Below are 26,326 nucleotides of genomic sequence, written 5' to 3'. Positions count from 1 at the left end.
TTTTCTTTCTTCTCCCATGTATTATATCTGATGAGTAAATGCTTATCAATTAAAAAGTGGGTGGAGTTAGGGCGGGACAGGGTTTAGAAATTACATTGTGATTGAGAGCTTCTGTGGTGTCAGGCTTCAGAGGGCAGCAGCCTTCTCCTAGAGATAGCTTGGGCTCTTAGAATGTTCAAGTTTTATTTGTCTCTTGGAGCTTTCTGGATTCTCCACTACAGATGATCTCATATTGTCAGGAAGGCAGCAGGTTGGCATTTTGAAGGGGCAAACATGGAAGAAAATACAGAGGGCTATGGTCTTGCAGAGGGCAAGATTTTGTTTATCTGGACAATTTTGTTTGTGGCGTTGGTTTTGTTGCCTTCAGTATTTCGAGTGTCACTGGGGATTGCTCATTTCTATGTGAAAATTCTAATAACAATGTTTGAGGTAAGTTGAGAATTGGGTTTAAAAGTTGTATGTTTGCCTCAGGACGTGTTTAATAAAAAATAAAAATCTGTACATTTGACATTGATGCCATAAAAGTCAGCAGAAAGAATTCCATTAACTTGGATGTTTTGTTTGCAGCTTTAACTTACAGGATGGTTCTTTGAATGGTGTCTTTAATCTAGTTATGCACCAGGTTAGAACAAGTACTTTTCGTTATGCACCAGGTTATAACATGTACTGGTTTGAAGTCTGCTTGGGTCAAGTAGAGATTCCATATTCTATTGTTTCTAGATAAAGCTGGTTAGAATACTTCATGACAAGTCAAATATAAATAAAAAGATGTATTAAGTTTATGAGAATTGGTAATAAGAACATGTATTTTAGATGTAGATAAGTTTCAGTGGGTTTGGGGGTTATTTTAATGACATGGTATTAATGAATACTGTTGTATTCAAGAATACTAACTTTGTGTGTTTACTTTTTCCAGTTAAAATCTGAGGCATCCAGCAGTCACAAGTGCTGCTGTGTGATACTTGAGGAATCAATGCAGCCTTCTAAAACTGTAATTTTTCTAGAGATGAATAGGTCATGGCTAAGATCCTGATTCTGCTGATACCAATAAAAGTGTTTTGGAGCTTTTAATAAGCCAGAACTACATGTAATTTTTCAAGTCTGACTTTTCATATCCACCAGTGGCCAAAAGTAGGTGCTGTGAATTCATCATATTGAACAGTGATGTATTTCCGTTTTCCTGTAGATTGTCTTTTTGGCATAAACCTTCTTTTTGTGAATATACTTTCTGTTTGTGGCAGAAAACTTATTACTAGTATTGTCACTATTATTAAGCTGTTAGAGCCATCTATTTGTGCAGTACAGCATGTCTGTAACAATGTGATATATTTAATATTATTGTCTTACCTTACCAATTCTTATAATTCTTCTCTCTCTCTCTCATTCTCTCAATACTGATTAAGAGCTCTTGGGCAGGGACTGTCTTCGGCTGTATGAACGCCATTTAGCATAGTGTACCTGACAGCTAACTTGTGGGGTTACTTGTTTTTTCTGATACTGATATCAATGGGAAATGAGTCCCTGCAGTGGCTATGTGTAATATTGGCTTTTATATGTAATACTTCTTTTGTGTTTTAGATCAGCAAGTGTTACGCGAATTACATTCTTGTTGGTGCCCTGATTAAGAGGCTTCTGGCATTTAGAATTGATTTCATCAGGCACTCTCATGTCAAACACAAACCTGAGGTGCTGCTGGACAGCTTTGCTGCTGCAGTTGGCAGGCATGAAAATAATTCCTGTATTTTTGTTCCTCCTGTGCATTTTCCAGCTCTGAAGGACTTGAGACCCACTTTATATAGGCAGGTGCTTCTCTTTGGAAAAGCATGTTAAATGTTTTTCTTTCTACAGTTTTTCTAACAAGGTATGAGCATGAGGACTTTGTGTTCACACTGTGGAGGATTAATTTATCAAAAAAAGAAGTAATTAAGTTATTGCGTAGTCACCTGAGATCTTGCTAATGAGGTAATGCACAAAGACCATCTTTGGTTCCTGTCATTAGCCTAAATGGTGAAATAAGATGCCTTACTGGACAGCTAGCTCAAAATGCTATGGCAGATGCTTGGTCATGTTTTAGCACACTACTTACTATACTGCAGGAATATCAGTGCTCTAGGAAGTACCAAACAACTGTTTGATGTTCCACCGATAATACAGCCTTGAGCACTATGTCAGATTCTCCATTTCATTGCAGTTATTTTAGTCTATTATGTAGACTAAAAAAATTAGTACCAAAGTTCTTACCTTACACTTTTTATTTGCTTCTTAAAGCTGTAAATGACTATGCAAAATAGGAGGCAGAGGGAAGACATGTTTTATTTTCCTCATGTTTTGTCAATTTGAAAAATATGAGAGTAGAGGCTGAAATCAAGGATTTTTAAAATCAAAAGATATTTTTTTTCAAAGCTGTGTTTTCAGGGAAAGCATAGCTGTAGCCCTTTTGGAATTTGCTAGGAGCTCCAGGTGTTTTAGGATAAAGTCCAAGTTTGCAGATGTATTACTAAGCAATGAGTAATGGTGGCATATGATAAGTAATTTTGATTTCCTGACTTCACCGAAGTGTTTTAGCAGTGTGAACAGTGACTGGAACAGACATTGGGTAATCTATGTATAGCAATTTTGTAGCAATAGAACAAGGAGTAATAGGTTTAAACCTAAACAGGGGAAGTTCAGGTTGGATGTAAGGAAGAAGTTCTTTACCATTTGGGTGGTGAGGCACTGGAATGGGTTGCCCAAGGAAGTTGTGAATGCTCCATCCCTGGCAGTGTTCAAGGCCAGGTTGGACAGAGCCTTGGGTGACATGGTCTAGTGTGAGGTGTCCTTGCCCATGGCAGGGGGGTTGGAACTTGATGAGTTTAAGGTTCCATTGAGGAATATAGATACTTCTTTTTGTTGTTTTGTTTTGGTTGGTTGGTTGGTTTGGTTTTGGTTTGTTGTGGGATTTTTTAAGAGCAAACCAAGTTTTTTTAGAAAAGCAAGACCTAAGGTTTGGAAAACTGGGGGGTGATTGTTTTTATTTGTGGGGGTTTAGGTTTTGTGAGATTTTTGTGTTTGTGGGTTTTTTTTTTCATGTTGTGGCTTTTGGGGGGCTTATTTTTCAGGTCATATGGATGGTATGACAGTAGAAGTTCTCCAAGACAGTAATGTCTCAATTTCATAATTGCTAGCTCATAATTACTATTATTACCCTTTATCCATTATGTATTTCTGGAAATGATAACAAAGAATTTAGTTTGTTTTCTTATAGCGTTATTCTTTCCTATATGATTGTAAGCTTTTATTGTGAAATAATGTGTTTTCTTTAAGGTTTGTATTTGCTTGTCCATAATGAGGTTTGGTGGAAATGACACTATTAGCAAAACCGTGCTAGGGACATGATTCCAGCCCTTTAGCACTGCAGCTGCAAAAGAAAATATGTTTGCTAGGATTAAATCTACACCATGATCTCACAGTCCTGTGGAGCGTCAAATGCACATGTTAAACAGCTGTAGCCCCATGTGCCCAGAATCTTCTGGAATTTCATGGGATCTGAGCTTCTGTAGGCAGTTGGAGTCTTGTTGTTTTGTGGGAAATATGCATGTGTAGGAAAGACATCAGCCAGCTAATAACTGTGGATTTTCTTTGAGCTGGTAGCTCACTTGTACACTGAGGTAGCTAATATGCTGTAAACTCCCACTGCAGCATGGGCACATGTTGCAGACACTTAAACTAGTTGGAAGAAACTCACTGCTGTGCTTTCAAATACATGGTTATCTTGAGCTAGCCAGTGCATCACAACCATCTCAAACAAATGTTTGGCACCCTTCTCAACCTGTTTCATTTCCCTCACTAGAATGGCCAGATTTGTCAGTGCTTTTCACTCTCTGATTGTGGACAGACACAGCTTGCACATCCTCTCATACATGCAGTATCATACAGAGATCATTTGATCTGGGTTCTAGTCTGGGACCTGAGGGGAGAAATAACACAGGCAGAAAGGACTGTTGGATGAAAAGCTTGTAAGTGATCTTAGGTGGTGATTTTTACTGACCTTCTGTTTGTATAGGAAGACTTCAAATGGAGTAATTGCCCCAAGGCCTTTGTCACACATGGAACAAAGCCAAGAAAAGGATTAAAAGATGCCAGTGTAATGAGTGATTAGAAAAAACTTCTGTGAGAAGAGGGAGAAGAGGCAGTAGAATGTGGGATGTAGAAGAAAAGAGGCAAAAAAGAATTATTATATAGTATGGAAAAAATGGAATACCAAACAACACACTGAACTGTACTTAGAAGGAAAATGGGAGGAAAAAACAAATTGTATTTTAAAAAATGAACATTCCGTATTGTATAGTTATTCATGTCATGTCCTATGAAGAAAATAATTTAATGAAGTATTTGGCACCCTTATTTTGTTCAGAACTGAATTACAGAAAGCCTCAAACAAATGGACTGTTCGAATTAAGCTGCCAAGGCTTCACAATTTCAGCTGGCATCACTCATTGGATGTTTGGACTTCTTGTGTCCTTATCACTTCAGAAATGGGACGGAGAAAAGCACAGCACCTGTGTTCTCATTTGGTCAGCAAACTTAGGAATTAAGTTGCTCCATTTAATACTTAAATTCTATGTTAGTTGCAACATCTGTGTTTTTGTAAGGTATTTAAAACATCCTTTCATTACTGTTTTGCAACAAAGACCAGCATGACAGCTCTGTCTCAATACTGTGCAAAACAAAGGTGATCGCAAAGCCTTATTTTTATAAACAAATTGAACATACAGATGCTACCAAATGCAGGACAGCGTAGAAGCTGCTCTGCTGGGTCAGTGCAGAGTTTGACCCAGACTGGCAGCCTGGCTTTGACAGGCATCAACTCAATTGCTTGATGTAAAGCCTAAGAGCTGCATGATTGTACAGTCCTATTGCCAGGAATGGCCTCCCAGCTGCTTGCTACTTCAGCCGCCAGTGCCAGTTCATGGATTCAAAGAGTTTTGTGTCCCATGATGATTTTCATCTGTGTTTTTATGTAACTCTTCCCATTTCAGGTGATCTCTGGCAATATGTCCTGGACAATGCACTCCATAACTTAATTGTGTTTTGTGGAAAGATATTACCTTTTTCTTGCTTATATATTCTGCCCAGCACTTTCCTATGATGCTCCCCAGTTCTTGTACTAGAAGAGAAAATGTTAACTGCTCCTTGTGTCTGCTTTGTGCTGGTCTAGATTTGTAGACTTTTGTCATACTGTCTCAGCCAGCTCTCTTCCAAGCAAACAAGCTTTGTGTAAGCATTCACCTGTTGAAAGCTCTTTCTCATCTGCTTTGACCTCTTCTTGGCTGACTATTTAATTATACACTGCCACTTTTGTCCCAGTTTTTCTGTGCTATGAAGCAGGAGTTTTTATTTGTGAACTTATAAATTTTGTGTTGGTTTTGACTTGTCTTGCTCATTTGAAATAGTTAGCATATATTTGGTGAGTCAGTGGTCAGTGATTATCACCCTTTTCTACCTGGGATTCAAAAGCCAGCCTCCTTGATGTATTCCAAATTGTTTGAGACAGTATGAACAAACTCATTTCTAGCAGTGCTTGCCAACTGGCAGGTGCATAATCATGTAGGAGGACCATGATGAGCAAGATAAGAGCGGTAGACAAGAGAATGTAAAGCAGAGGGTAAGGCAAAAGGCTTTATTTGCCAACCCTAGATGATTTTTATTTTATTCCTCCCTCATATCATAGAACTCTCCTAGAGGATATTGGGGAAGGGTTGAGGGACAACAGTGCATTACAAAGACGTTAGGTTTGCCTCATGTCTGCCTTTACTCTGTTTTGCAACATTCTTGTTCCTCTGCCATATATTCTTTCTTATCTCAGTGAGTGGGCCGCTGTTTTCATGACATCTTTTGACTCCCCAGTTCTGTGGGGGAGTCCATGTGTTGCAAAAGACTGAGAGATGGTGTACGGTTTGCCTTTCCTAGGGAACATTTGGAAACTATAGATGAGGTGAAGATCTGTGGTGTTTGTTAGCTGGTGGGGTTTTTTGTATTGTTTGTTTGTTTTCACTATGGTGCTGTAGTAGATAGTTTGCATGAAACCTAAAATACCACATCACTGCCTATTCTGCTTACTCTTTTTTTTTACTTTTCTTTTAAAATAGCAGGTAAAAAAAAAAGTCAGCTAAGGATAACTGTAATATCCTATTTATGCCATGATAAAGTGTCCCTTTTTGTTACTGACTTAAACTTCAATAGCTACAGAAGGAGATGGTAGAAAGCATGTGAAAGTTAACTATGGCAAAAAAAACTAGTTGGTATTAGCATATGCAGCATGTTGTAATGTGGCGATGACTATTTGAGGTCAAGCTTCGTGGTAACTTAGGTGGCTGCACATGTCAGTTAAGAGGGAATAAACTGTTTAGCAAGAGTTTATCCTGAAACAAACAGATGTGTCCTTATTTATTGTAGGTGGGAAGCCTTAATAGCAGGAATACAGGAACATCTAGTACTCATGAGAGCTATTTATGTCTATATAAGTATGATGAAAATATTCAAAACTATGAAAACTTCAAAAATTAGGCATATTGGTATATTTGATTTTGCTAATGGAGGAGTTTTATGCTACTCTCCACAGGGAGGAGAAACTTTTTTTAACTCAGAAAGGTAAAAGACAGGGAAAGGTGAAAGCTCATTACTAAAACTACTACTTCAGAAATGCTGTGGATACGAAATGCTCTCCTCTGTTTTCTGTTAACAGAAACTGCATGAATGCCCTAAAACTGAGGTAATCTTCTTTTCTTATTCAAAATTAATTTTTAAATCTATTTTTTTCCAGCATGTCTCTAATGTCAGTGATAGCATTTCTCATCATTCTATTGCCTGAAGCTAACTGGGGAGGAGAGAGTTTTGGACCCAAGGACCTCACAGAGTCTCTTAGGTAGCTCAGTAATTTGTGGGGCCCAAGGAAAAAATCTTACCTGCTTGTGCCAGACCATTTTTCCTGAAAATGGCAAAAGGTAATCTATATAACGAATGAAAAGGAGGCATGGAGGGTAGCCCGCGCTGAGAATCTAGGAACTGGCTTCAGTAAAAGAGGCTCAGACAATTCACCTAAGGTAATTATAGAATGTCTGGAAATGATGAAATGAAAAAACCATCAACATCTGCCTTTCTTGTTTTGGGAACAGAGGGCCACCCTGCAGATTGAGGAGGGAGTAAAAAAGCAGAAGGTGATGGCACTTGAAAATTTAATCTCCACTGGTAAGATCTCTGAATGAAGGTGACACAGCACTATTCATCTTGTTAAAAGAAAACTATTTTAAAATCTTACCTAGAAAAGAGTAAACAGGAATATAAATTGCATCTGATGTTTTTTAAGTAAGAAAACTGGAATGGCGAAAATGGAGTTTGATGGGCAAATAACTGCTGAAGCAACAAACCTACAAAAGAGATTTTAAGTACATTATAAGCAAGGTAATTGGTGAATGGTTAAGTCTTCTGACTAAAAGTGTTACGGACTAGTGTGGGTATAGAAAGATGTTACTGATAAGTATTTGAGAAGCTGTCCTTGTTCTCATGAGTATTTAGTACTTGCCTCCATCGGCTCGCTCTCTCTCTACATTAGGAGGAATGAGTATTCTTTGCCTTTGATGTTGCTCTGCATGGATTCTCTCATGCTTCTTGTAACTTCTAGCATGCAAAAAGGTGGGGTCTGTGAAGTAAAGGAGCTAACCACCCCTCAGATCATAGTTACAATCTGCATCCTTTTCTAGGCATGGGAATAAAGTCTGAGAGAGTAGTAATTTATTTCTTCCTAACTACTTTTCCTTTCTTCTTTGACCAAAGGGGACTGGGCTAAGTTCTCATAGTGATCCTTTACTTGTAGTGCCATGTTTAGTCATGTAGACTGCTTGGGTTCTCAGCTAGTGAATTTAGGTCTGATGATTTCTTGGACATTGAAGGTTTGACTGAAGTGCAGCTGGATGAAAGTTTATGATGGAGGCTAGTATGTTGATTAAGATAATTTAAATGTACACAATGCTTCTATGTTACACAATGTATAACTTGGGGGGGGGGGGAATCTAGACACTTAGAAGTTTCTTTATAGTGAAGTGACTAAAGGAAAAAGGGTAGGGGAAGAGAGAAAAATACCAGAGGAAGGTGTTTGCAACAGCTGGAAAAAAGTAAAACTAAATAGCAGCAATAACAACAACTATACAAACACTGCCTGAAGCTGAGTCAAGGCACCAGGAGGGCTCTGCAGTCTTGGCAGTACACTGTTGCCATTTCTAGGTGTGTACATACATGTTGTAGGTATTGTGCCCAAGGTTTTATTTGCAGCTTGCTCTGAATGCTCTTCACCTTTCTTCAATAATTTAGGGGTATTATATGGCCTGGCATTAGAGACGTAACATCTGGAATTAAATGCCAGTACATAAATGAGACATAATGATGAAATTATAGTGCTTGGAGTAGGAGGAGAGCTATTTCTAAAAAGCACATGTATTTTACTCTCTTTGGAATCCATACTGTCCATTCCACTGTGTTGAAGGAAGACTCATTTCCTCATGCAGGGATCATCCAGAGAGAGCAAACCTCCATGGAAGAGGAGCTTGCTGGCCAGCGTGGAGGGTGCTTCAACCTTGCTGATGTTATGTACTTCTTCAAGAAGGGGTGTGAGGCAGTTGCAGAAGATGAAGTCACCCAGCGGTTCTCCTCTGAGGAGCTGGTGTCCTGGAATCTCCTCAGCAGAACCAATGCTAACTTGCACCATGTCAGCTGGCAAGTGACTGTTGTGTGGGTCATTGGGATCCTAATTCGGTATTGCCTCCTGATGCCTTTTCGGTAAGCCAGATGTAATTCGCTGGGATCTGTTTTTCATGTTGCTTTTTACAAAAGATGTGAAATAATATGCTATTGACTAGTGCAGAAAGAAGAATCTGGCAGGACTTTATTTTCCAAGATGCCATCAAATCTCAAATATCCCTAAAAGAAAAAAAGCTCAAATATCCCTAAAAGAAAAAAAGGTGCTGAAGATGCACATATCTCATGTTCAGGATGTCAGTAATCAATTTGGTTTTAAAATCCTGATATGTATAGAAATGATCTGGAGATCTTTTTGTTATGTAAAGGAACAAATGTTTCCGCTGAAAGGATCAGTCTCTGTATGCTGAACACTTGGGATGTGAAACAAAGGCAATGTTCAGGGAGCACAGGGCAGGATAGAGATCCATACATATAGAATGTATTAGATTTTCAAGCTTTTAAGATTGTCTATTAAGCAAAACCCAGCCTTTATCATATTGACCAAACGGTTACAAGAATAACAGTTACAAAAATTCATGTGTTCTTGTAAAGAGCAAGTGCTTTTAAAATTTCATATTCTTTTGGGAGGACAGAATGTTTAAATCATACCAGTCAATCACATAGCAGAGGACATACCCTGCTTGTGTTTACATATGCAGCTTAAAAAGACAACATTTATGTAGAAATGGCTTCAATATTGGGTTTGCTCAGTCATTAGTAACCAATAGTATTTAATTTTCATGATTATATAGTAGCTTACTGCTTGGAGTGGAAGCATGTTCTGAAATTTCTGGATAGGTTTAAAAAACTGAAATGAACCGTCCCTTTTGGCACTGAGAAATCTCATCTGCATTAAAGAACACCAGCCACTATTCACCGTCCTCTTTGAACACAATGGCTTCTTTGCCACGTGAGAGCTTCAGATCAGGGTGTGGTGCTTTTTGGAAGATAGACCGCAGGCAGTATGAGGTTTTGTGTACTCAGTGGGGAATTAATTGCGGGAAAACTCATGCTTGTATTATCCTGTTGGCCTTAGCTGTTTTTTATTGCTATTTAGATGGTACTAGTGACAGAGGGAAGCATTGTGAAATGGATCAAAGGGCTAAAGAAAATATTTTCTTGCTTGCTCTTCCAATTTTGCTTCTTGGCATTTAATTAAGATTATTTTCCTTTGTAGAATCTGCTTGGCTGTTTTCACCATCCTCTTGCTAATATCAGCCACCACAGTAGTAGGACAGTTTCCTAATGGGAGGTAGGCATTTTCTGAGGGCTCTTTCCACTCCTTTTTTATTGCTTTAAAGATTTTGATTACTGTGTTGAAATATAAATCTGCTTGAGTCCAGAGGATTAATGTGGACTATCATGGGGTGACTTTTTCTCTACTCTAAACTCATAGAGCACTACCAGAGAGAGTATGGCAATGGCATCTGAAAGTGGACAGGCAATGGAAGCCAGATAGATACTGCTGGAAGCATGTCTTAGAGTGGAAAATAAAGTATGCTCTACTTGAGTCATAATAGGGCAAGTAAATCATCTGTCCTGAGCAATTCTGTATTAGTCCTATGAGATTATGTCCTGTCAGTGCAAAAAATGCAAATGTAATTCATCAGCTAAATATTTTTCTATTATATTAATGTTAATGAATGAGTCAATAGTGGTTATTTCCAAAGAAAATTTATGAAACAAACTCCTGACTATTATCTTCTCTGCTTCGAATCTTGTGCACTTAGAATAGATTACAGTAGAAGACTGGAACAAGAATATCTTTGATACCTGATAAGCTTCTCCTGCATGGCATTGTTAGTGTAATGAATCTTAGTATGGTCTTTGCAATCACAGCTACTGGGAATAATTTGAGGAGTTTACATTATGTTGTTCTGTGAATGACTACATAGATGTGGAAATGTATGTTCATTTCATTTCTTTCAGAGTTAAACAATGGCTGGCCAACCAGGTTCAGATGATATGTGCCACATTAGGTGTCCGATGCCTGAGTGGCCTTGTTCATTTCCACAACAGGTGAGTGGTGCCACCCTCCTCTTGTTGGGTGGGTATTGATTTCTTAGAGTACTCAATGTCTCAAGTTGCAGAGTGGGATTTTTATTCCATTACTGCACAGATACTCTGATGGTACAACTTGATCCAAGAAGCTATTTGGATCATCAAGACTCTGTCAAGATGTTTGCATGCACTACTGTGTTTTCTGTTGTGTGTTGACAGAGTATGTGAAGGTGAAGGAGTACTATGTTCTCAATTAAATATACACTTAGACATTTTTCTCAATGCTTGCCATCCATGTGTTATAATCACATGCAAGAACATAACCATAAATATTCAGCTGTCCTATCAGACGATTTTTTTTGGTAACTAGTTCTTCATGCTTCTCCTAAAGTAAGTTATGGATGGTATTTCAGGAAGTTTTTGTAATATCTTGCTTGCTTAGTGATGGAGCTTTACGTCGTGGGGGCTTCTGAAATATTTTTTGTTTATGCTTTAGAAAACAAGAGAAAACGTGCTCTAGTGTCTTTGCTTTTAGAGTTTTAGTGTCCAACTATTCTTTGATATATGCCTCTGAATGTTAGTTTATGCAGCTAAAATGCCTATACAAATGAAGTCTCATATCCTCAGCTAAAAGGAAACTGGTTTTGGTGAAATACCAAACCTACTGAAATATGAAAAGACCATTGAAAGTACAAGGAAAAATGATTTATCTGCTGTAATGAACTGCCAGAAGTTTTAATATGTATTATACTAATGTTTAGTATTTTAAAGTGTTTTGTGTCCTTCTACTTCCTATGGATCTGCAGATAGGCTGTACGCATGAAATACTTTTGTCAGTGAGAGTCTCAGTTGTGGATGTACACTCACTGGATGGGTGACCTAATGGGTGTAGCCTGTAGTCTGCAGAATAAACAGTAAGTAATTACTTTTTTGGTTGTCACTGCAGAGAAAACCGACCACAGGAGGGTGGCATCTGTGTAGCCAACCACACATCTCCATTAGATGTTCTAATCCTGGCCAGTGATGGATGCTATTCCCTGGTATGAACAAGAGAGTTGGTAAATATTGGTAATGTTGGTATGCCCTTAGATGTAGTGCTGGGTAAGAGGATAAACCTACTGGTGGAAAGAATAGGATTTGATAGCATTCAAACTCTCATTCTGGGCTGCAAAATAATAGACACAGGCAAGTGCATGAACACTTTTGAGCAAGAAGATTGATATAATTTGTGAATGAGCTTAGAAACTGATGCATTTGTGTTCAGAATTTTATCATTTATGTGTAGTAGTTATGCATAGTAACCAGTTCCTTTTGGGCTTGCAGGTTGGTCAGACACATGGAGGGGTTTTGGGACTTATTCAAAAATCTTGCATGCAAGCCACTCAGCACGTTTTGTTTGAACGCTCAGAAATGAAAGACCGTCATCTGGTGAGGAAAAAGTAAGGTGGTGAGGTGTTTGCTTAATTGTCCTGTCAGGTCTCTTAATGGTGAGGTCCAAGCCTGAGTTCGCTGTTTTCATCCCGCATCTCCCTTTGGTGGGCAGCTGTATGTTGTCATCAGTGTAAGGTTTGGAACTGCGCCATCAATGAAGGTGCAGGGTGTAGCAATCATCTACTGAACTTCTGATTGTTTGCCCCGTAACCTCTGGGAATTTCCACATTGCCACAGTTGCCTTGTCTGCCACAGGCAGGATTGAGGAATGTCAGGACAGAAATGGGCATTTTGTCAGTACACCTGCTTCCCAGGTCATGCTACATTTTTCATCAGCTATAAACACTGAAGATGGTTTTATCTCCTGTGAATAAAGGGTAAAAGGAGGCTGACTGTAGCAAAAAAAACCCCAAACCAAACAGAACCCAGGAGGCTGGTGCTACTATCTAGCTGCTGGAAGCTGGAAGACCACCCTGGAAAAATGTAGTCTGTTTGTTTAGTGCCTATACTGCTATCCAGGCCTGAAATATTGATTCTTGGCAGAGACAGCATGTTGGACTTTAAGGTCATGCACAGGATTGACAACATGGCAGTTCTTACATTCTCAGGTGCTCACAGAGACTGTTCTTAGTCATCCTAAATCTTCATGAAGTAGAGTGCAATGCAGCTAATGTTAAGTAAATGCCTGTGACAGTTTGTCCTTAGAAAAATGGAGAGGGTCCCCCCATGCTTTTTTTTCTTTTTGATATCTGATGTTTTGGTTTTGATCTTTAATGCAGACTGGAGGGGAACTGCATGCTCTTGAGTCATAGGAGGAAAGACAGGAAAATGGCAGATTTTGTATGTCAGTAACCTGCTTAGTGGTAATACATTTGCTTTTAAGTGATGCAGCAAATATGGGAAAATAGTGGCATATTTCCACTATGTGTAGAGAATCATTAGATACATATAAAACTGATGTTATGAACCTAGAAGACATGAAGACTTGAAATATGGCATATATGTCAGTCCAAAGAAGAACTTGACTGCGTTCATAGCTGAAACCTGTCAAAGACAAGGAAGTGATTTTTTTACATGATTCAAGTATACCACCATTCTCTGGCTTCATGATAACTGGGTTAAAATGGTAGTTTTGTAAAAAAAACCTACTTTTGCAATTAGCAAGAGAGAACCTTGAGATAGACTTGAAACTAACATATATCCCGGCTGAGGCTAGGGTAGCAAAGGGCAATTGGGCAAGGCTTTTCTTGTCCTAAGTAAGAGGTAATGGGTGTTTAGGTTCTTGGCCAAATACAAATATGAAGCATGCACTGAAATTTTATTTTCTCTCCACAGAATTAGAGAACATATTGCAAATAAGGCCAAATTACCCATTTTAATTTTCCCAGAAGGTAGGAAACAACTATATTGATTTTATTGCTTTTCTCACTTTTTGCCACTGAGTGCAGTTTATTATACTCAGTCTTTATAAGTGAGGTGTTTGGTTGGTTTTAGTCTGTAGAATTAATTAGCTCTTGTGAGATATTAGAAGTCAGATTCTATTACTTTACAACTGCTTTTTGGCAGTCTATTTTCTTTAGTGTATAGTATGGAAGAGAGAACAGGCCCTGGGATTATGTTTCAGATCTAAATCTTATTTCTCCTCTAGCAACTTAAGTCTCCGTGAGGACAGCTTTTAGGATTCATTTGCTGATACTATTCTTTGAGTGGATTCAACTCTTAATCTGTTTTAATTCTGGCCAGGTACTTGCATAAACAACACATCAGTAATGATGTTTAAGAAGGGAAGCTTTGAGGTAGGAGGAACCATCCATCCAGTAGCAATCAAGGTAACGTATCTGCAGTTTTCCAAACATGGCAGGACTATTTGCAGAAGCTTCTCATGTCAGAGAAGCTGTTCATGTGTAAACCTTAAAAAGGGGTTGTTCTGTGTGAATAAGGTACTGAATAAGCCCTGAGAAAACAGACTCTTTTCATTTGAGCAGTGTCTTGAAGTTCAGTGCAGTATGGAAAATATCTGAGTATCTTTACAGCTGGTTAGGAGCAACCTGAGAAGCAGAGTTGCAATTGCTGTGCTGCATGTTCAGCTCAGCCTGTTCTTTCTGTCCTAGGGCTTCTTGCTCTTGTGTGCTTTGGGGATGAAGGTGCTTTTCTTGGCACTTCAGGGTTTTCCAAGTAAACCTAGCTCTAGATACGTTAGTTGCTTTTTTCTGCAACTGTAATGTTGCATTTCTCATGGAAATTGTTAAAACTGGCATGAGCATTACCACGGAAACCTTTGTATTCAGCATATCTGTAGATAAGAAGTCTTTACATTTTTTAATAGATCCGTTTTGTTGAGATGTTTTTCAATGTGTCTGTCACAGTTTGTGGTCTGTACTGCTTGTGGAGGTCAATTTAAAAAACTTGTAATGAATACTGAAATGTGGAGCTTTACTCTGAATTTACTGCTGCTTTTTGGAGGTGCAGTTTGCCCCTAATTTAACAAGTTGAACTGTGACTTCGTGGCCAAAAAAAAAAAAAATAAGGCAGCTTATGTGATTTAAACTAAGGTAGCAGATCATGCCCTTTTGCTTATTCTTCTTGATTTTCAGTATGACCCCCGCTTTGGAGATGCATTCTGGAACAGCACAAAGCATTCCATGATGACCTATATTTTTAATATGCTTACCAGCTGGGCTATTGTCTGTAATGTGTGGTACCTGCCACCGATGATCAAAGAGGTACTTATGCTGTCATGTGCTTTGAGAATGCTTGTAAAATGTTGTCTGGGAGGAAGTCTGCATAACTACACATGGTGTGTTAGCATTATGTTTGCAAGTCTTTATTGACAGCTTAATGGATAAAGGCCAGAAAGAAACACTGTGGTCTGAAAATTAAGTGAGCACAGATTTATTTGGGTTAGTTATCTTCAAGTAAAAATTACTCTTGCAGGTATTCAGACATTTCTGCATCATGCTCCCTATTGCTTCCAAACAGCATCTTTACTTGGGTGCAGCTGCCTTGCTTTCCTCTGATTGCAGAGACTAAAAGAGATGTTAAAATGTGGTTTTATGCTGCAGGAGTCCTGCCCCTCAGCCTGGCACAGACCTCCCTTTTTTACTCCACAAGTAATACATAGATTCAGGCCTTCTCCTCACTCCATATTGGGGTGCTTTTGCCACATGTCCCCACACTACCTCTGTCTGCACAGCTTCTTTTTACTTCGTTGTTTCTCAGCCCTGTAGTATACCCAGCTTATCTTTTGCCAGCAGCTTTACACCACAACTGAAGTACTGTGAGCAGATGTATCTCCAGTTCTGGCCAGACCTATGACCTCATGCTGTGTGCTGTTTGAGATTGTCCCAGAAAAAGCAGAGCCTTCCACTTAGTTCTTTTTGGCATCAAATGGTAGCAAACCAGGCAGTTTTCCCTAGGACCATCTGGAACTGCCCCGCAGGTCACATTTGGCTTGAGGGCCTGGCATGAACCAAAGTGCCTGCTGTCTAACAAGAAGTATCTCTGTAAGTAAGACACAATGTTTCAGTTGCAAAGCAAGTAATTCATTCTTTGTCAGGAAGAAGAAGATGCTGTTCATTTTGCCAACAGAGTCAAGGCTGTCATTGCTGCTCGGGCAGGAATGTCTGTTCTTCCTTGGTAAGAAGCAACACCTTTGAGGTTGGGTTTAAAGCATGTTTAGGTGTTCTGAAATGTTAGCTTGGAATCCTTTAAAAATTCTTCCAAATTTGCTTTGCTTGCACTGTAGTCCATCATCCTTCCTGGCTTTGAGTCAGAAAATACTACTTTATTCCTTGAACAATTCCACTAGGATAAATAGAACAATAAAGTATAAAAAGAGAAATGGATCTGACAAGTGAATGTAGCCAGCAGGTAGTATTTGGTATAAAGAAATTATGTACTTGTTAAATACGAGGTTAAAGACAAGGCATTGCTTATGTTGTGTACATCTTTACAGTACAAATAATTTAGCATTGTATTGCAAAAGACAACATTTGGGGTGAAAACTGCTTTGACTATGTAGTCTAAATTGTGTAATGTTTTTCTGCCTTTTTCACCCTGAAGTGAGCTCAAGGCTGTTTCTTTTCTATATCTTTCAGGGATGGGGGACTGAAAAGGAAAAAGGTCAAAGAGTCTTTCAAGGAAGAGCAACAGAAAAAATACTGCCAGTTGGTAATAGAAAACGGATCTGTGGGAAATTGAAATGTTTGTTAAATGGTATTTATTTTACCTCATTTCTCAAATTACTTAATCTCTACCAGAAAATGGGCTATTTTTTACACTAAACCTGACACGTTCTCTTTCTGTCCCTGTGAGATACTTTGCAAATGACACAGCAGGGAAACCATAAAGAGCTAATATTTTGTATTAAACAAAGATATCATTTATGTAAGTAGGAAGATTTACAGTATACTAGTAAAATTCTCACTGATGTTGAATGAGAAGAATCTGGAATAAATTATGAGATTCATTAAGCCACCTTTTTAAAGTCTTTGCATTACACTGAAGGCTTAAATAGTAACTTCTGAACTTGTAATAAAACACCTTCGTACCTGGATTGGTGTTTTCCTGGGAGCTACAGTCAGTGTTGTGCTGTAGAGGCAGCTCTCCTGATTTGAGAAGATATTAGGATATTAAGCAGTTCACCAAAATACATTTTCCAAATTGCAAGTTGAAGTGTTGGATGTCAAAGGGAAAGAGGGAGTCACTGACTTCACCCTCCACGTCACAGGGATGGAAGCTGTTGTGGAACTGGTGGTTGCCTACAACAGTGGACAAGATGTGTTAGGGAGACCCTCCCACACAAGAGATTCAAGAAGTACCCCCTTGCTTTCCAGCTGATCCTCAGATACTAGAGGGGCTGGGTGCATCTGGATTCAATCCTAGTCAACGGCTTATGTCTAAAAGGATTGTGTAGTGCTTGCACCTCCATGTCTAAATTTGTCCCGCATGCCAATCAGTTTTACTGTCACATTGGAAGGGGGTTGTCCTCAAACCCTTTACATTTGACCAGCCTGACAGTTTCCTAAGAAAGTTGGGACTCTTGTGTCTGACCAGCCCATCCAGTATCTCATTATGGGGACCCCACTTTACAGCCCACCAAACTGGAGCGTGATTTGACCAACCTGTTCAGAGACCTGCACTGACAGCATCCCCCAGTTAAATCCTTTATTTACAATATTACAATTATTCAAGTCTCTGGAGACTCATACAAAAGGGACTTCAGCTGGAGATTTATATAAAACACAAGATAAGGTTCAGAGATTGCTGGTGATAAGATACTGTCTGCAAAAACAAGCTTGAAGTGATACACAACCAGACTATAGCACTAGTTAGCGTGAGTTAGTCATTCAGCATGGATAATATAAGGTTCTTGCCTAAGAGGTGTCCCTGTGGGGGAGAAGACAGGTTAAGCCCTTCAACTGATCCCAGAGGTTACAATGGAGTCTTCTCCAGCTTCTCCCCTCTTCTATACTTCTACACTTCACTTTCAGGTGGAGCTTGAGTGAATGTAGTCATCCATTCTTTTATTATTGATTGGTGTAAAATTCTCTCACTTTTAAAGATACAGCCAATGAAACATATAAAGTGTATGCTCAGAGAGGGGTGGTTGTACCTTGGAGGCGGGTAACTTTTGGGGTGGGGGTGTGTGTTGCTATTACAACAACATTATAATGAGCAAGGTTCACTTAAGGAAAGCGATTTTGCCATAGTTGCTGACTCAGCAAGAGACATCTCTTGTATTTCCCATTTGACAAATGTTATGTGGCTTATCAGCTGTGTGGTACCATCCAGGCAGGTTGTCTTGCCTAGGAAACCATGGTGGAAGAGATTCTGTGCATGCCAAATGTCCTGAAAGGGTCAACTGTATTTCACCCAAAAAAGGTTTCTGTAATACTACAACTTCTGGCAGATCCCAGTTTTCTCTTGTCCCTCCCCCTGCACTGATTTTCACGCAGACTTTCCAGGGTCCCACTGACAAACAGCATAACAGCGTCCCTGATGCCTGTGTGTGTGACATTGGGATAAACTAGTTGCAGCCAAGGACAATGTCATAGCAAAACGCATCTTTTATACTGTGTCTTCTTATTTTGCTGTATTCCTTACTGTGTCTGTTTGTATGCATTACACAAATTAAAGAAAACCTGTGACCTGACCTCTGTTATCCTCTGTTGTAATTATTTCTGGATAATTTGTGCCAAGTGATAGGCTTGGATGGAAGAAAATTAATATTTCAGTGGATCAGGAGCTCAAAAAACCAAGCCCAAACTTAAAAAAATCCCAACCTGTCAGTGTAAGTAATGCTTTTTTGGCTTATTTATTTATTTATTCATTTTCTAGCTGTGCAAGCTACACACACAAGTTGCATCACCATCTTAGAGAAGCCTGTGGCTCTGTCTTCTTCAAGAGGACAAACTTCCTCTACTGTTTACCACTTAACATGTCTTCCTTTCAGATCCTTACCCAATGGACCTTGCACTTTTGACTCTTATCCAAATAAAATATGAGGGCCTTCTGATATGGCTAATCAGTGTAGGGGAGACCTACACTGTAAAGCACAGCCTTGCTTTGTAATTTGGTGCTGCTTTCTGATACCTACATATGAATCATCTAAGTGACGTTAACTGTTGCTGGAGTCCTTAATTCCTTTGACTCCAAATGTCTTTTTCTACAGCTATGTCTTATCTTTGGGAATGTCTGAAATGCTCTTCTCTCTCAAATTTCTGCTGACCTGCTTTACGTTATTAGGAGACCCCTCTTTTTCTTGACTCGCTGTTGTTTTAAGATGTGTTTCAATAATTCTGCATCCATGCAGGACGAGAAATGTGAGCAGCATGCCATCTAGTGGCATCTAGTTAGCGGTTAGCGATTTCTCCCTTGCAGAGATGCCTGATCCCGAGGAATTAATTTTTCATTTCTCTTACATTTCCAGGAAAACATGAAAACATAGAAATAACTCGGTATATCCCAAACACAGGATCTTTGATTATCAGTCATGGTGTACCACCAGCAAAGCATGTGCTTGTTCCAAGTTTTGGCAGCCTGTGTTCTGTGCAGTTTCCCCGGGCTGCCTCTTCCCTATAACAAATCTAAATCAGAAATGCTTCTGTCCTTCAGTTGCTTCAAAATCAGGTAGGGATCTGATCTCTGACCTTTTATTTGTATTTTAAAATTCAGTAGAGCCAGCAAGCCTGGGATGTTCCTGAGGGCAGTATGGCGCTTCATTTGCTCTCATGAGTTTCTTCAGTACCTTGACACTGTTCCTGACCAGGCGCTGGGGACACTGTCAGAAGAAAACATGTTTTCAGGATAATGAGGCAGATGTTCTGAACTTGTATTCTACCCACACAGATTTCCTTAAACTCTGGTAAGAACAGTGAGCAGTTAGTGCTGAATTCCACAACCCAGCATTTTATGCAAATTCTTCCTTGTGCAGCCTGCCTGGAACAAAAGCAAGAAAAGCAGCCTGGGCAGCTCTTCATCTGCTGTTTGTTTTTAACCTCAAGGCACTCTATGGAACATGTTTTGGTTATGTGTGCAGTTTGAGGCCTGATTTCAAGTAAGCCAATGGAGATAGGTCACAGATGCATTACAGGTGGGACCTCCAGGTTTTTCAGCCTCTCTGCAGGATTTGCTTTGGGCAATGTTTGTGCTGAGGTGAAATACCCATTGCTCAGGCTCTTTTGAACATTTTTCCCAGCTGTGGTGCAGATTGTGGAGATGGTCTGTGAGGCATTCGCAGGTTCATTGGATTTTGGAAAAGTAGGCTTAGAAATTAGTGGACATACAGTAGAGAAAGAGGCCTTCCTGGCTCATTGCTGTTTTATTGTTGCTGTACAGATGGGAAGGATCTTAACATCTCTCCTTTCCCTTTCTCCTCCTCCTATATTTATTATTCTATTTAACACTGGCTCCTCAATTAGTGTACCAGACTCCTTTGTGAGCAGGGTTCATTGTGATCAATTGTCATCAAGGCTAGCATTTAGTACATCCAATCAATGATGTTCTATGTAATGGTTGTGGTATTGACTGATTTTTAATTTTACAGTATGTTGAGCCCTGTTGAACTCTTTTAATATGGTAATTGCTTTACTAATCAGTAGTCATGGTTTGTGTGCAATTGCAGATTATTGACATCAGTTGATATCCCCTGATATTTGTATTTGACTTTACAAAAGATGCATGTGGTGAAAGACATACAATATCTACACAGTGGATATTAAATAGAGTAATATTGGGGAAAATACTGCATCCTTCCATATCAGGATTTTAAGAAATAGGTTATTAAGTAATTTAGAAAGGTATATTTCTTGTTATATGGCATAACTATTAAATACTATCTTCCAAGTTTATACAGACATCTATTAAACAGCTTACTTTGTAACTACATCATAAGCATTCATTTGTTCATACATTATATACTGTGTTTAGCAATGATATAATCGATTTAAACCAAAAAAAATGGTCATCAGATATGGCTATGGGCAGTTTTCTTTACTCGTATAATCTATAACTTTACGTACGATATAAGTATGTATACACATTCAATAAAATAAACCGTATATTATACTTCAAATAACCACTCTGTTTGTCATGTTTTTTTATTACCATTTTATAAAATACACCTACAAGGTATTATAAGGACAGGTATCTATATAAAATGTACATTTATGTTCGATTTGAGGCTGATTTCTCTCCAGATGCTGTTTTACACAGTTTTAAGTTACTCTTTGCACGTTGCACCCTCACCCTTTGCATTGTACTTGTGACACAGGCATCTGAAGGGTGCATCAAATGCAGGCATTACACTGCACAGTCTGCTTCGGACGTCAAACAGGGACGAGTGGCTCTTGCTGTGGACCAGGAGGTGGCAGCGCTGCATGCTTGGCTAACGCTGCCAGGTGAAATAGAACCTTACTTAATGCCCTTTGGGGAAGTACAGGCTTTAATATCACTTAAGAAGAAAAAAAAGACAATATTAAAAGGTAAGTTAATTTACTGTACATTCAGCATGTTTTGTCCTTCCTTAAAGTACTGCCATGAACAGAAAAGTACAGTATCATTTTAAGTGGTAATTTTGTTATATGGGAAGCTTCAATCAATACACAGATAATAAAGATCTGGAGTAAGACATACACTTTTTTTTTTTTTTTTAATTTTCTTCACTGTTTCTCCTCTCCAAGCGCAGTGGAACGCCAGCCTGCCAGGCCTGGTTGTGGTGTGCAGTACGGTGCCATCCTTATGGTGTGCTCCTTGTATTAATGATGCACATTCTCATGTCTGCTGGGTTTACTGTAGCATTTTTGCCCTGAAGATGCTGTCTGCCTCTCCTCCTGTGCTTGATGCAAAGATCTGCTCAGATACTCAAACCCCTCCCACATTAACAGTGGTGAAGTTTTCTAATTTCTAGGCAATTTGTTGAGTTGAGTGAGATGCTTTTAAGCATCTTTTAAGGTCATGAAGGGAAAACCATTGCTAAATTGCCTTCTGACGCTCCTCTACCACTACAGAACCAATTTCAGTATGCACTTACTGTGTCATACAGATTTCAGTGTATTTGGTAGCTTGTAGCAACAAGCACCGAGACGTCTCACTTTAAAATGTGCAAGTGTATTGCTTGCTGGAAAGGTCTCAAGGTCCTGTTTCCAAGACTAATGAGGAGTCTCAGATGTTATGTTTCAAACAATAAAATCCTGCTGTAGATGGGAGGCCAAATGACCACAAACCCTGTGTTTAGGGTATCCAAATGAAAAGTGCTGGATGCTGAACACCTGAAAAACATTTGCTCCTGGGGTTTGTTCATATGACCATTGCATTAGACCATTCTTTTTCCTCTCCCTACTTCAGGAGTACAGACTCCATCTCTCACCGAGTCACCCCAGCACAGGCACCTCTAAGACACCCAAGGCTGTGTGGGGCATTTGTTTAGTCTCTAAGGCCTGCAGCTGTCTCCACTGCAGTGTATTTCCTGCTAGCTGTTTTAGCTAGAATACTGTTTGTTTCCGCTTGTTTCCATTAATGTCCTTCATGCATGTTCACATTTCCCCTCTCATTGTAAGGAGAAAGTAAGCTCAGGTCTTTTAATAGGGTTTTAATTGTAGCTGTATTGTTGAACTCCTAGAAAGGTAGATTTCTAAATCATGGAAGTTAATTTTTTTGAGGTGGGGCATGGCTGGTTGCTGTGTTTATGAAGTGCACAGTGCTTATGAGTCCTTGTCCTTCCTAGATAGAGCCCACAAGGCTGCAGCTCTGTCAATCCACGCTGTTAGGCTTAAAGGGTCTGTGGAAGTCAGGCTCCCTGTACTTATTTTCAGTGTAGTAACAACTAGAGGTCCATGACAGCAGAAGATGAAATTCCACTTAGGTTCCTAGATACAAAGTGAAGCTGAAACCATCTGACTGCTTGTATAAAGGGTATCAGTTTTTACAGGAGTTATAGCAAATGCAGTGGTAGAGAGAAAGCATGACCTACCTGCAGCCAGAAGACAGATGAGAGAGTGCAGAATTCCCCCGAGTGGTTTGCTGGCTACCTGCCATTCCTCAACAGCAGAAGATAAAAGGGAGTACTAGGCTAACTACCCTGACCCTATTTATTTCCAATAAAATACAGATATTTACATAAGATGAAACTGTTTTATATGCTGAAGCTGCCTGGCTCCAGTGACAGGAGACAAATGAAAAGCTGTTTTTTATTAGATCTGATCTACTACAAGCCAATAATGTGTGCACTAACTTAGCAAAGGGAGAGTGACTGCCACATGAGGTGACCCTGTCCAGGCTCTCTTTCCAAGTCAGTTCAACAAGATTTCCCTCATCTTGGAGACCAGGTTTGCAGTGCTCCATACTGCCAAAACTTGGTAGTCTCTGATAAGTAAGCAGGATAACATAAGTGCAGTCAAAGGAACATAAAAATAAATCATTCAGAAAAGCAGTGTGGTAAGACTGATAAGAATTTCACACATGCCTTTTCTCAGTCTTTGATTCATTCCAAACCTCTGTTAAAATCACGCATTACATTATATAGCTGTGCATATTAAGGCAATAAATGTAAATGCATTCTTACAAGAGACAGAAAAATATAGTATTACTAGTGTTCATAGAACAAAACTTAAGAATCTTGATAACTTTGCATGAAGTTAAAAAACGAACCAAACCTTTTTGATCCATTTGAAGCATGTGGCTTAGATAAACTTGTAGCATATAATTTTAACTGAAGCTTTTTTTGCATGCACTGTACTTTGTGAAATAAATTGAAAATAAGGATATATGAAAATGTTTTCTTCCAAGTTTATAAATTCTGATATATTCTCATGGGATGTTTCTTTCTCATGGCTTACCTGTTTTACTGGAGAATACTCCACTAGAAAGCATGACTACCTGTAGCCTTTGTACAGAAAATAGGCCTTCAAAAAATGGAAGCATGGAAAATAGTTAGATCTAGCATTTTTTCTGTCTTCAGTGAAATCATGTTGTCTTACCTGTGCTGAAAGTATGGTCCTAGTGCTTGAAAGAAAAACGTTCTCCTCTCTTAGGAAAACAGGCTCACTGGTAAAAGTTTGACAGAGAAATTGTATGTTCTCACAGGCTACAGCACAAACAAACAAAATGTAATGATGAAATTAATTCAAAGCCAATTTATCAGTAGATAGGTCATCAGTGGTTTATGAGAGTTACATCTTTTTAGAAGACAAAGGCCACTTGGCAAAGAAAGCAAGCTCTTTGGTTGTTATTTTTTAAGTCAGCCAACAGTTTTTTGCAGTTAACAACCAGCTACTCTTTGATAGGAGGGCAACACAGGTGCAAAGGATGAACTTTAGCATGTTCACAATAGGACTTTGCCTGCAGGTCTGTCACTAGGAGGAAGCTGTCAGGTTAGCAGACATGTTTTCTCCCTGCGGTCCCAGACAGAGAAGATAGTTCTTCAAGGAACTCAAGAACAGAATTGATTTTTTTCCTATTTAGCATTAATGGCTTTGTGAATTATTCATGCAACTGTGAAGGGGAAACATGGATGCAATAAGGCAAGAGTTTCTCTTTACATGTAAGTCTTGCCTCTGTCCTGCTTCTGTTGAGCTTATACAGAATGGCTGCCTCCTGTTAAAATACCTTTTTGCCAGTGTTTTTTCCCCACTGGTGTATAATGCCAGCAGAGATCAAAGCAATCACCTTCTACTCTAAACACAAATGTTGCTAGGGACTGCTCATTTACTACTATTTGTTTATGCATCTTGTGGACAGGGGCAGTAGGTCCACTAGCCAGGCTATTGCAGCAGAAAAGCAATGTCTTAATTCCATGTGATAAATGTTATGAGACGTTCAGATTTTTTCTTTGATGCTTCATGGACACTAGTGGATTTCAGCCTTCTGAGACTCAGGAATTTGCCATATGCCACCAGTTTTGACATACAACGTGCCACCATGCTGAGTCAAGACTTTTCTACATTTTACTAAAGCAGAGGTTAACAAGTAAGTGGACTAAGTCAAACAAATTATTTTTAGTTTTCAAGATTTTGTCAGCAAACACAAAAAGCTTTGCCTTGCCAGGATTATCTGTATTGTAATTCTTCCTTCAGGTGTCAATTTTAGATGAAGATACTGAAACATAATGGAGATTAAATCCGTATAGCATGTTACTGTATTGTTTTCCTCAGCAGCAAAACAGCATCCACTGTTGCTATGTGCGCTACATCTGTCCATTGGCTAGAGACCTCTGCTCCTTTATGCCAAATAAAACCAAACAAACCAAACAAGCCTTTGGCCTCTGCTATTTGCACCTCAAATGAAAACTCATGAAGTGTCACTTCCTGCTTGTGAAGCAACAGACAAAATACAAATTTAAAATAATCCATAAGGGTGTATGCCTTGTGAATAACACACAGTTTGGAAAGTAATGTTTTTTTGATTTGTTTCTATTCCAGACTTTGGACACTCATAATTGACTTGGATCCACACACCCTTGTAATGTTTGAAAACCACTGTAGTACAGCTCTTTGGTGTAGACATTACTATGTGTATGGCAAAGAGGGTGCTGCCTTTAGTCCTAACTGGGCCTTTGGAGCATGATCATAACTAAACAGTTAGAGGGATGAAAACACTGAACTGCCAGTTGGCAGTGTGAGAGCTGGCTGGAAGGTTGTTTCTGTGGTTGTTGTGCTCAGAGGCTTCATCAGGGGTTATCCTATCTCTGCCTCAGAGAAATTATCTAACTAGATGAGGCAGATAGTGGGAGGAGAGGTGAGAGCCCGAGAGCAGAGAAGGCTTGTCCAAGATGACACAGTGCCAGAGCCAAAAATAGGAGCCAGAATGCAAGGGCCTCTCCACATGACTGCCCTAGAAATAGTTCTTAAGTCCTTGGAGTCTAGTTCAGGTTTTCCCTTGGATTCTAAGCACTTGGTTCTTAGATATATTTCTGACCTCTCAAGTACGGACAGGGAAATCAAATGTCCCCTTTTTAGAAAACCCCTATGAAGGATGCATGCGGTCACTAGGTTAACGCCTTTTTCCTGGGGGATAACGTTCCACCTTCCCGACAGGATGCTTCGGCAAGGCTGCCATCTTCAGCCTCTCTCTGCTACCACCACTTTTTGTGTCACATCAAGTGCTACACGACTGCCGTGTACAGGCCTGGGCAGATAATCCCTCCTTTAGCTGTTTCACAGTTTCATTTCTCTCGGTGTGTGCCTAATACCCGGTAAGGTACACTCAGTCCTCGTCTCCAAGCGAGTCCCTCTTCCCAGCTCAAGGCACCAAACACAGCACAGATGGACCAGGTCTGCCACTGGCTGAAATGCAGACCTCGCCCCTTTTTGCTTTTTAAACTGCCCTTACCTACTTTTCTATTCCTAAATCCAGGAGCTTTCTACAATTTTCCTTTTCTCTTTTACTTCCTGAACTGCTGTTTTGGGGCTTCCTATGGCTTTCCTGCCCATGCAGCGCTGCTGACGCTGGGACCCGTTTTCCCTAAGCGAGAAGTTTTCAGCGCGAACGCGGCCTGTTTTCAGCTGCCTTCCATCCCGCAAGCACCATCTCGGAGGCGAAGCCCTATCTCCGTAGGCCTGTGTTGCCCAAAGGATGCGTTCTGCAAGCAGCACCCTCCGCTCTCCGCCGGCAGGTACTTACGAGA

At 39.6% G+C, this 26,326-nt stretch overlaps 1 protein-coding gene across 3 annotated transcripts; it reads left to right on the top strand.

Moving 5' to 3' along the window:
- Window positions 1-130: 130 nt before the first annotated feature.
- On the top strand, window positions 131-16,757 carry LOC136007291 (glycerol-3-phosphate acyltransferase 3-like). Of its 3 annotated transcripts, XM_065665204.1 has the most exons (13): window positions 131-429; window positions 6,725-6,751; window positions 7,155-7,227; window positions 8,541-8,811; window positions 9,950-10,024; window positions 10,702-10,791; window positions 11,720-11,813; window positions 12,097-12,212; window positions 13,540-13,595; window positions 13,948-14,033; window positions 14,799-14,927; window positions 15,761-15,840; window positions 16,302-16,757. In XM_065665204.1, exons 1-13 carry the CDS (start codon window positions 274-276, stop codon window positions 16,402-16,404), a joined length of 1,356 nt encoding a protein of 451 aa, XP_065521276.1. In that variant the 5' UTR covers window positions 131-273; the 3' UTR covers window positions 16,405-16,757. The 3 variants fall into 3 exon arrangements, with proteins under 3 accessions (XP_065521276.1, XP_065521277.1, XP_065521278.1); XM_065665205.1 differs by lacking the exon at window positions 6,725-6,751; XM_065665206.1 differs by lacking the exons at window positions 131-429; window positions 6,725-6,751; window positions 7,155-7,227 and adding an exon at window positions 7,409-7,440.
- The last annotated feature ends 9,569 nt before the right edge of the window (window positions 16,758-26,326 follow it).

Source organism: Lathamus discolor, chromosome 1, assembly GCF_037157495.1.
Source record: "Lathamus discolor isolate bLatDis1 chromosome 1, bLatDis1.hap1, whole genome shotgun sequence".
In the NCBI taxonomy this organism is placed as follows: domain Eukaryota; kingdom Metazoa; phylum Chordata; class Aves; order Psittaciformes; family Psittacidae; genus Lathamus; species Lathamus discolor.
Note: the sequence above shows the minus strand (reverse complement) of the source record. Positions and strands in the feature narration are given on the sequence as shown.

Bases quoted from the DNA above. Each gene is read 5' to 3' on its own strand.
- LOC136007291 (XM_065665204.1), top strand. From the start codon at position 274: ATGGAAGAAAATACAGAGGGCTATGGTCTTGCAGAGGGCAAGATTTTG. The intron at 6,752-7,154 runs GTAATCTTCTTT...TTTTGGGAACAG, and splicing joins ATGAATGCCCTAAAACTGAG to AGGGCCACCCTGCAGATTGA. The intron at 13,596-13,947 runs GTAGGAAACAAC...AATTCTGGCCAG, and splicing joins CATTTTAATTTTCCCAGAAG to GTACTTGCATAAACAACACA.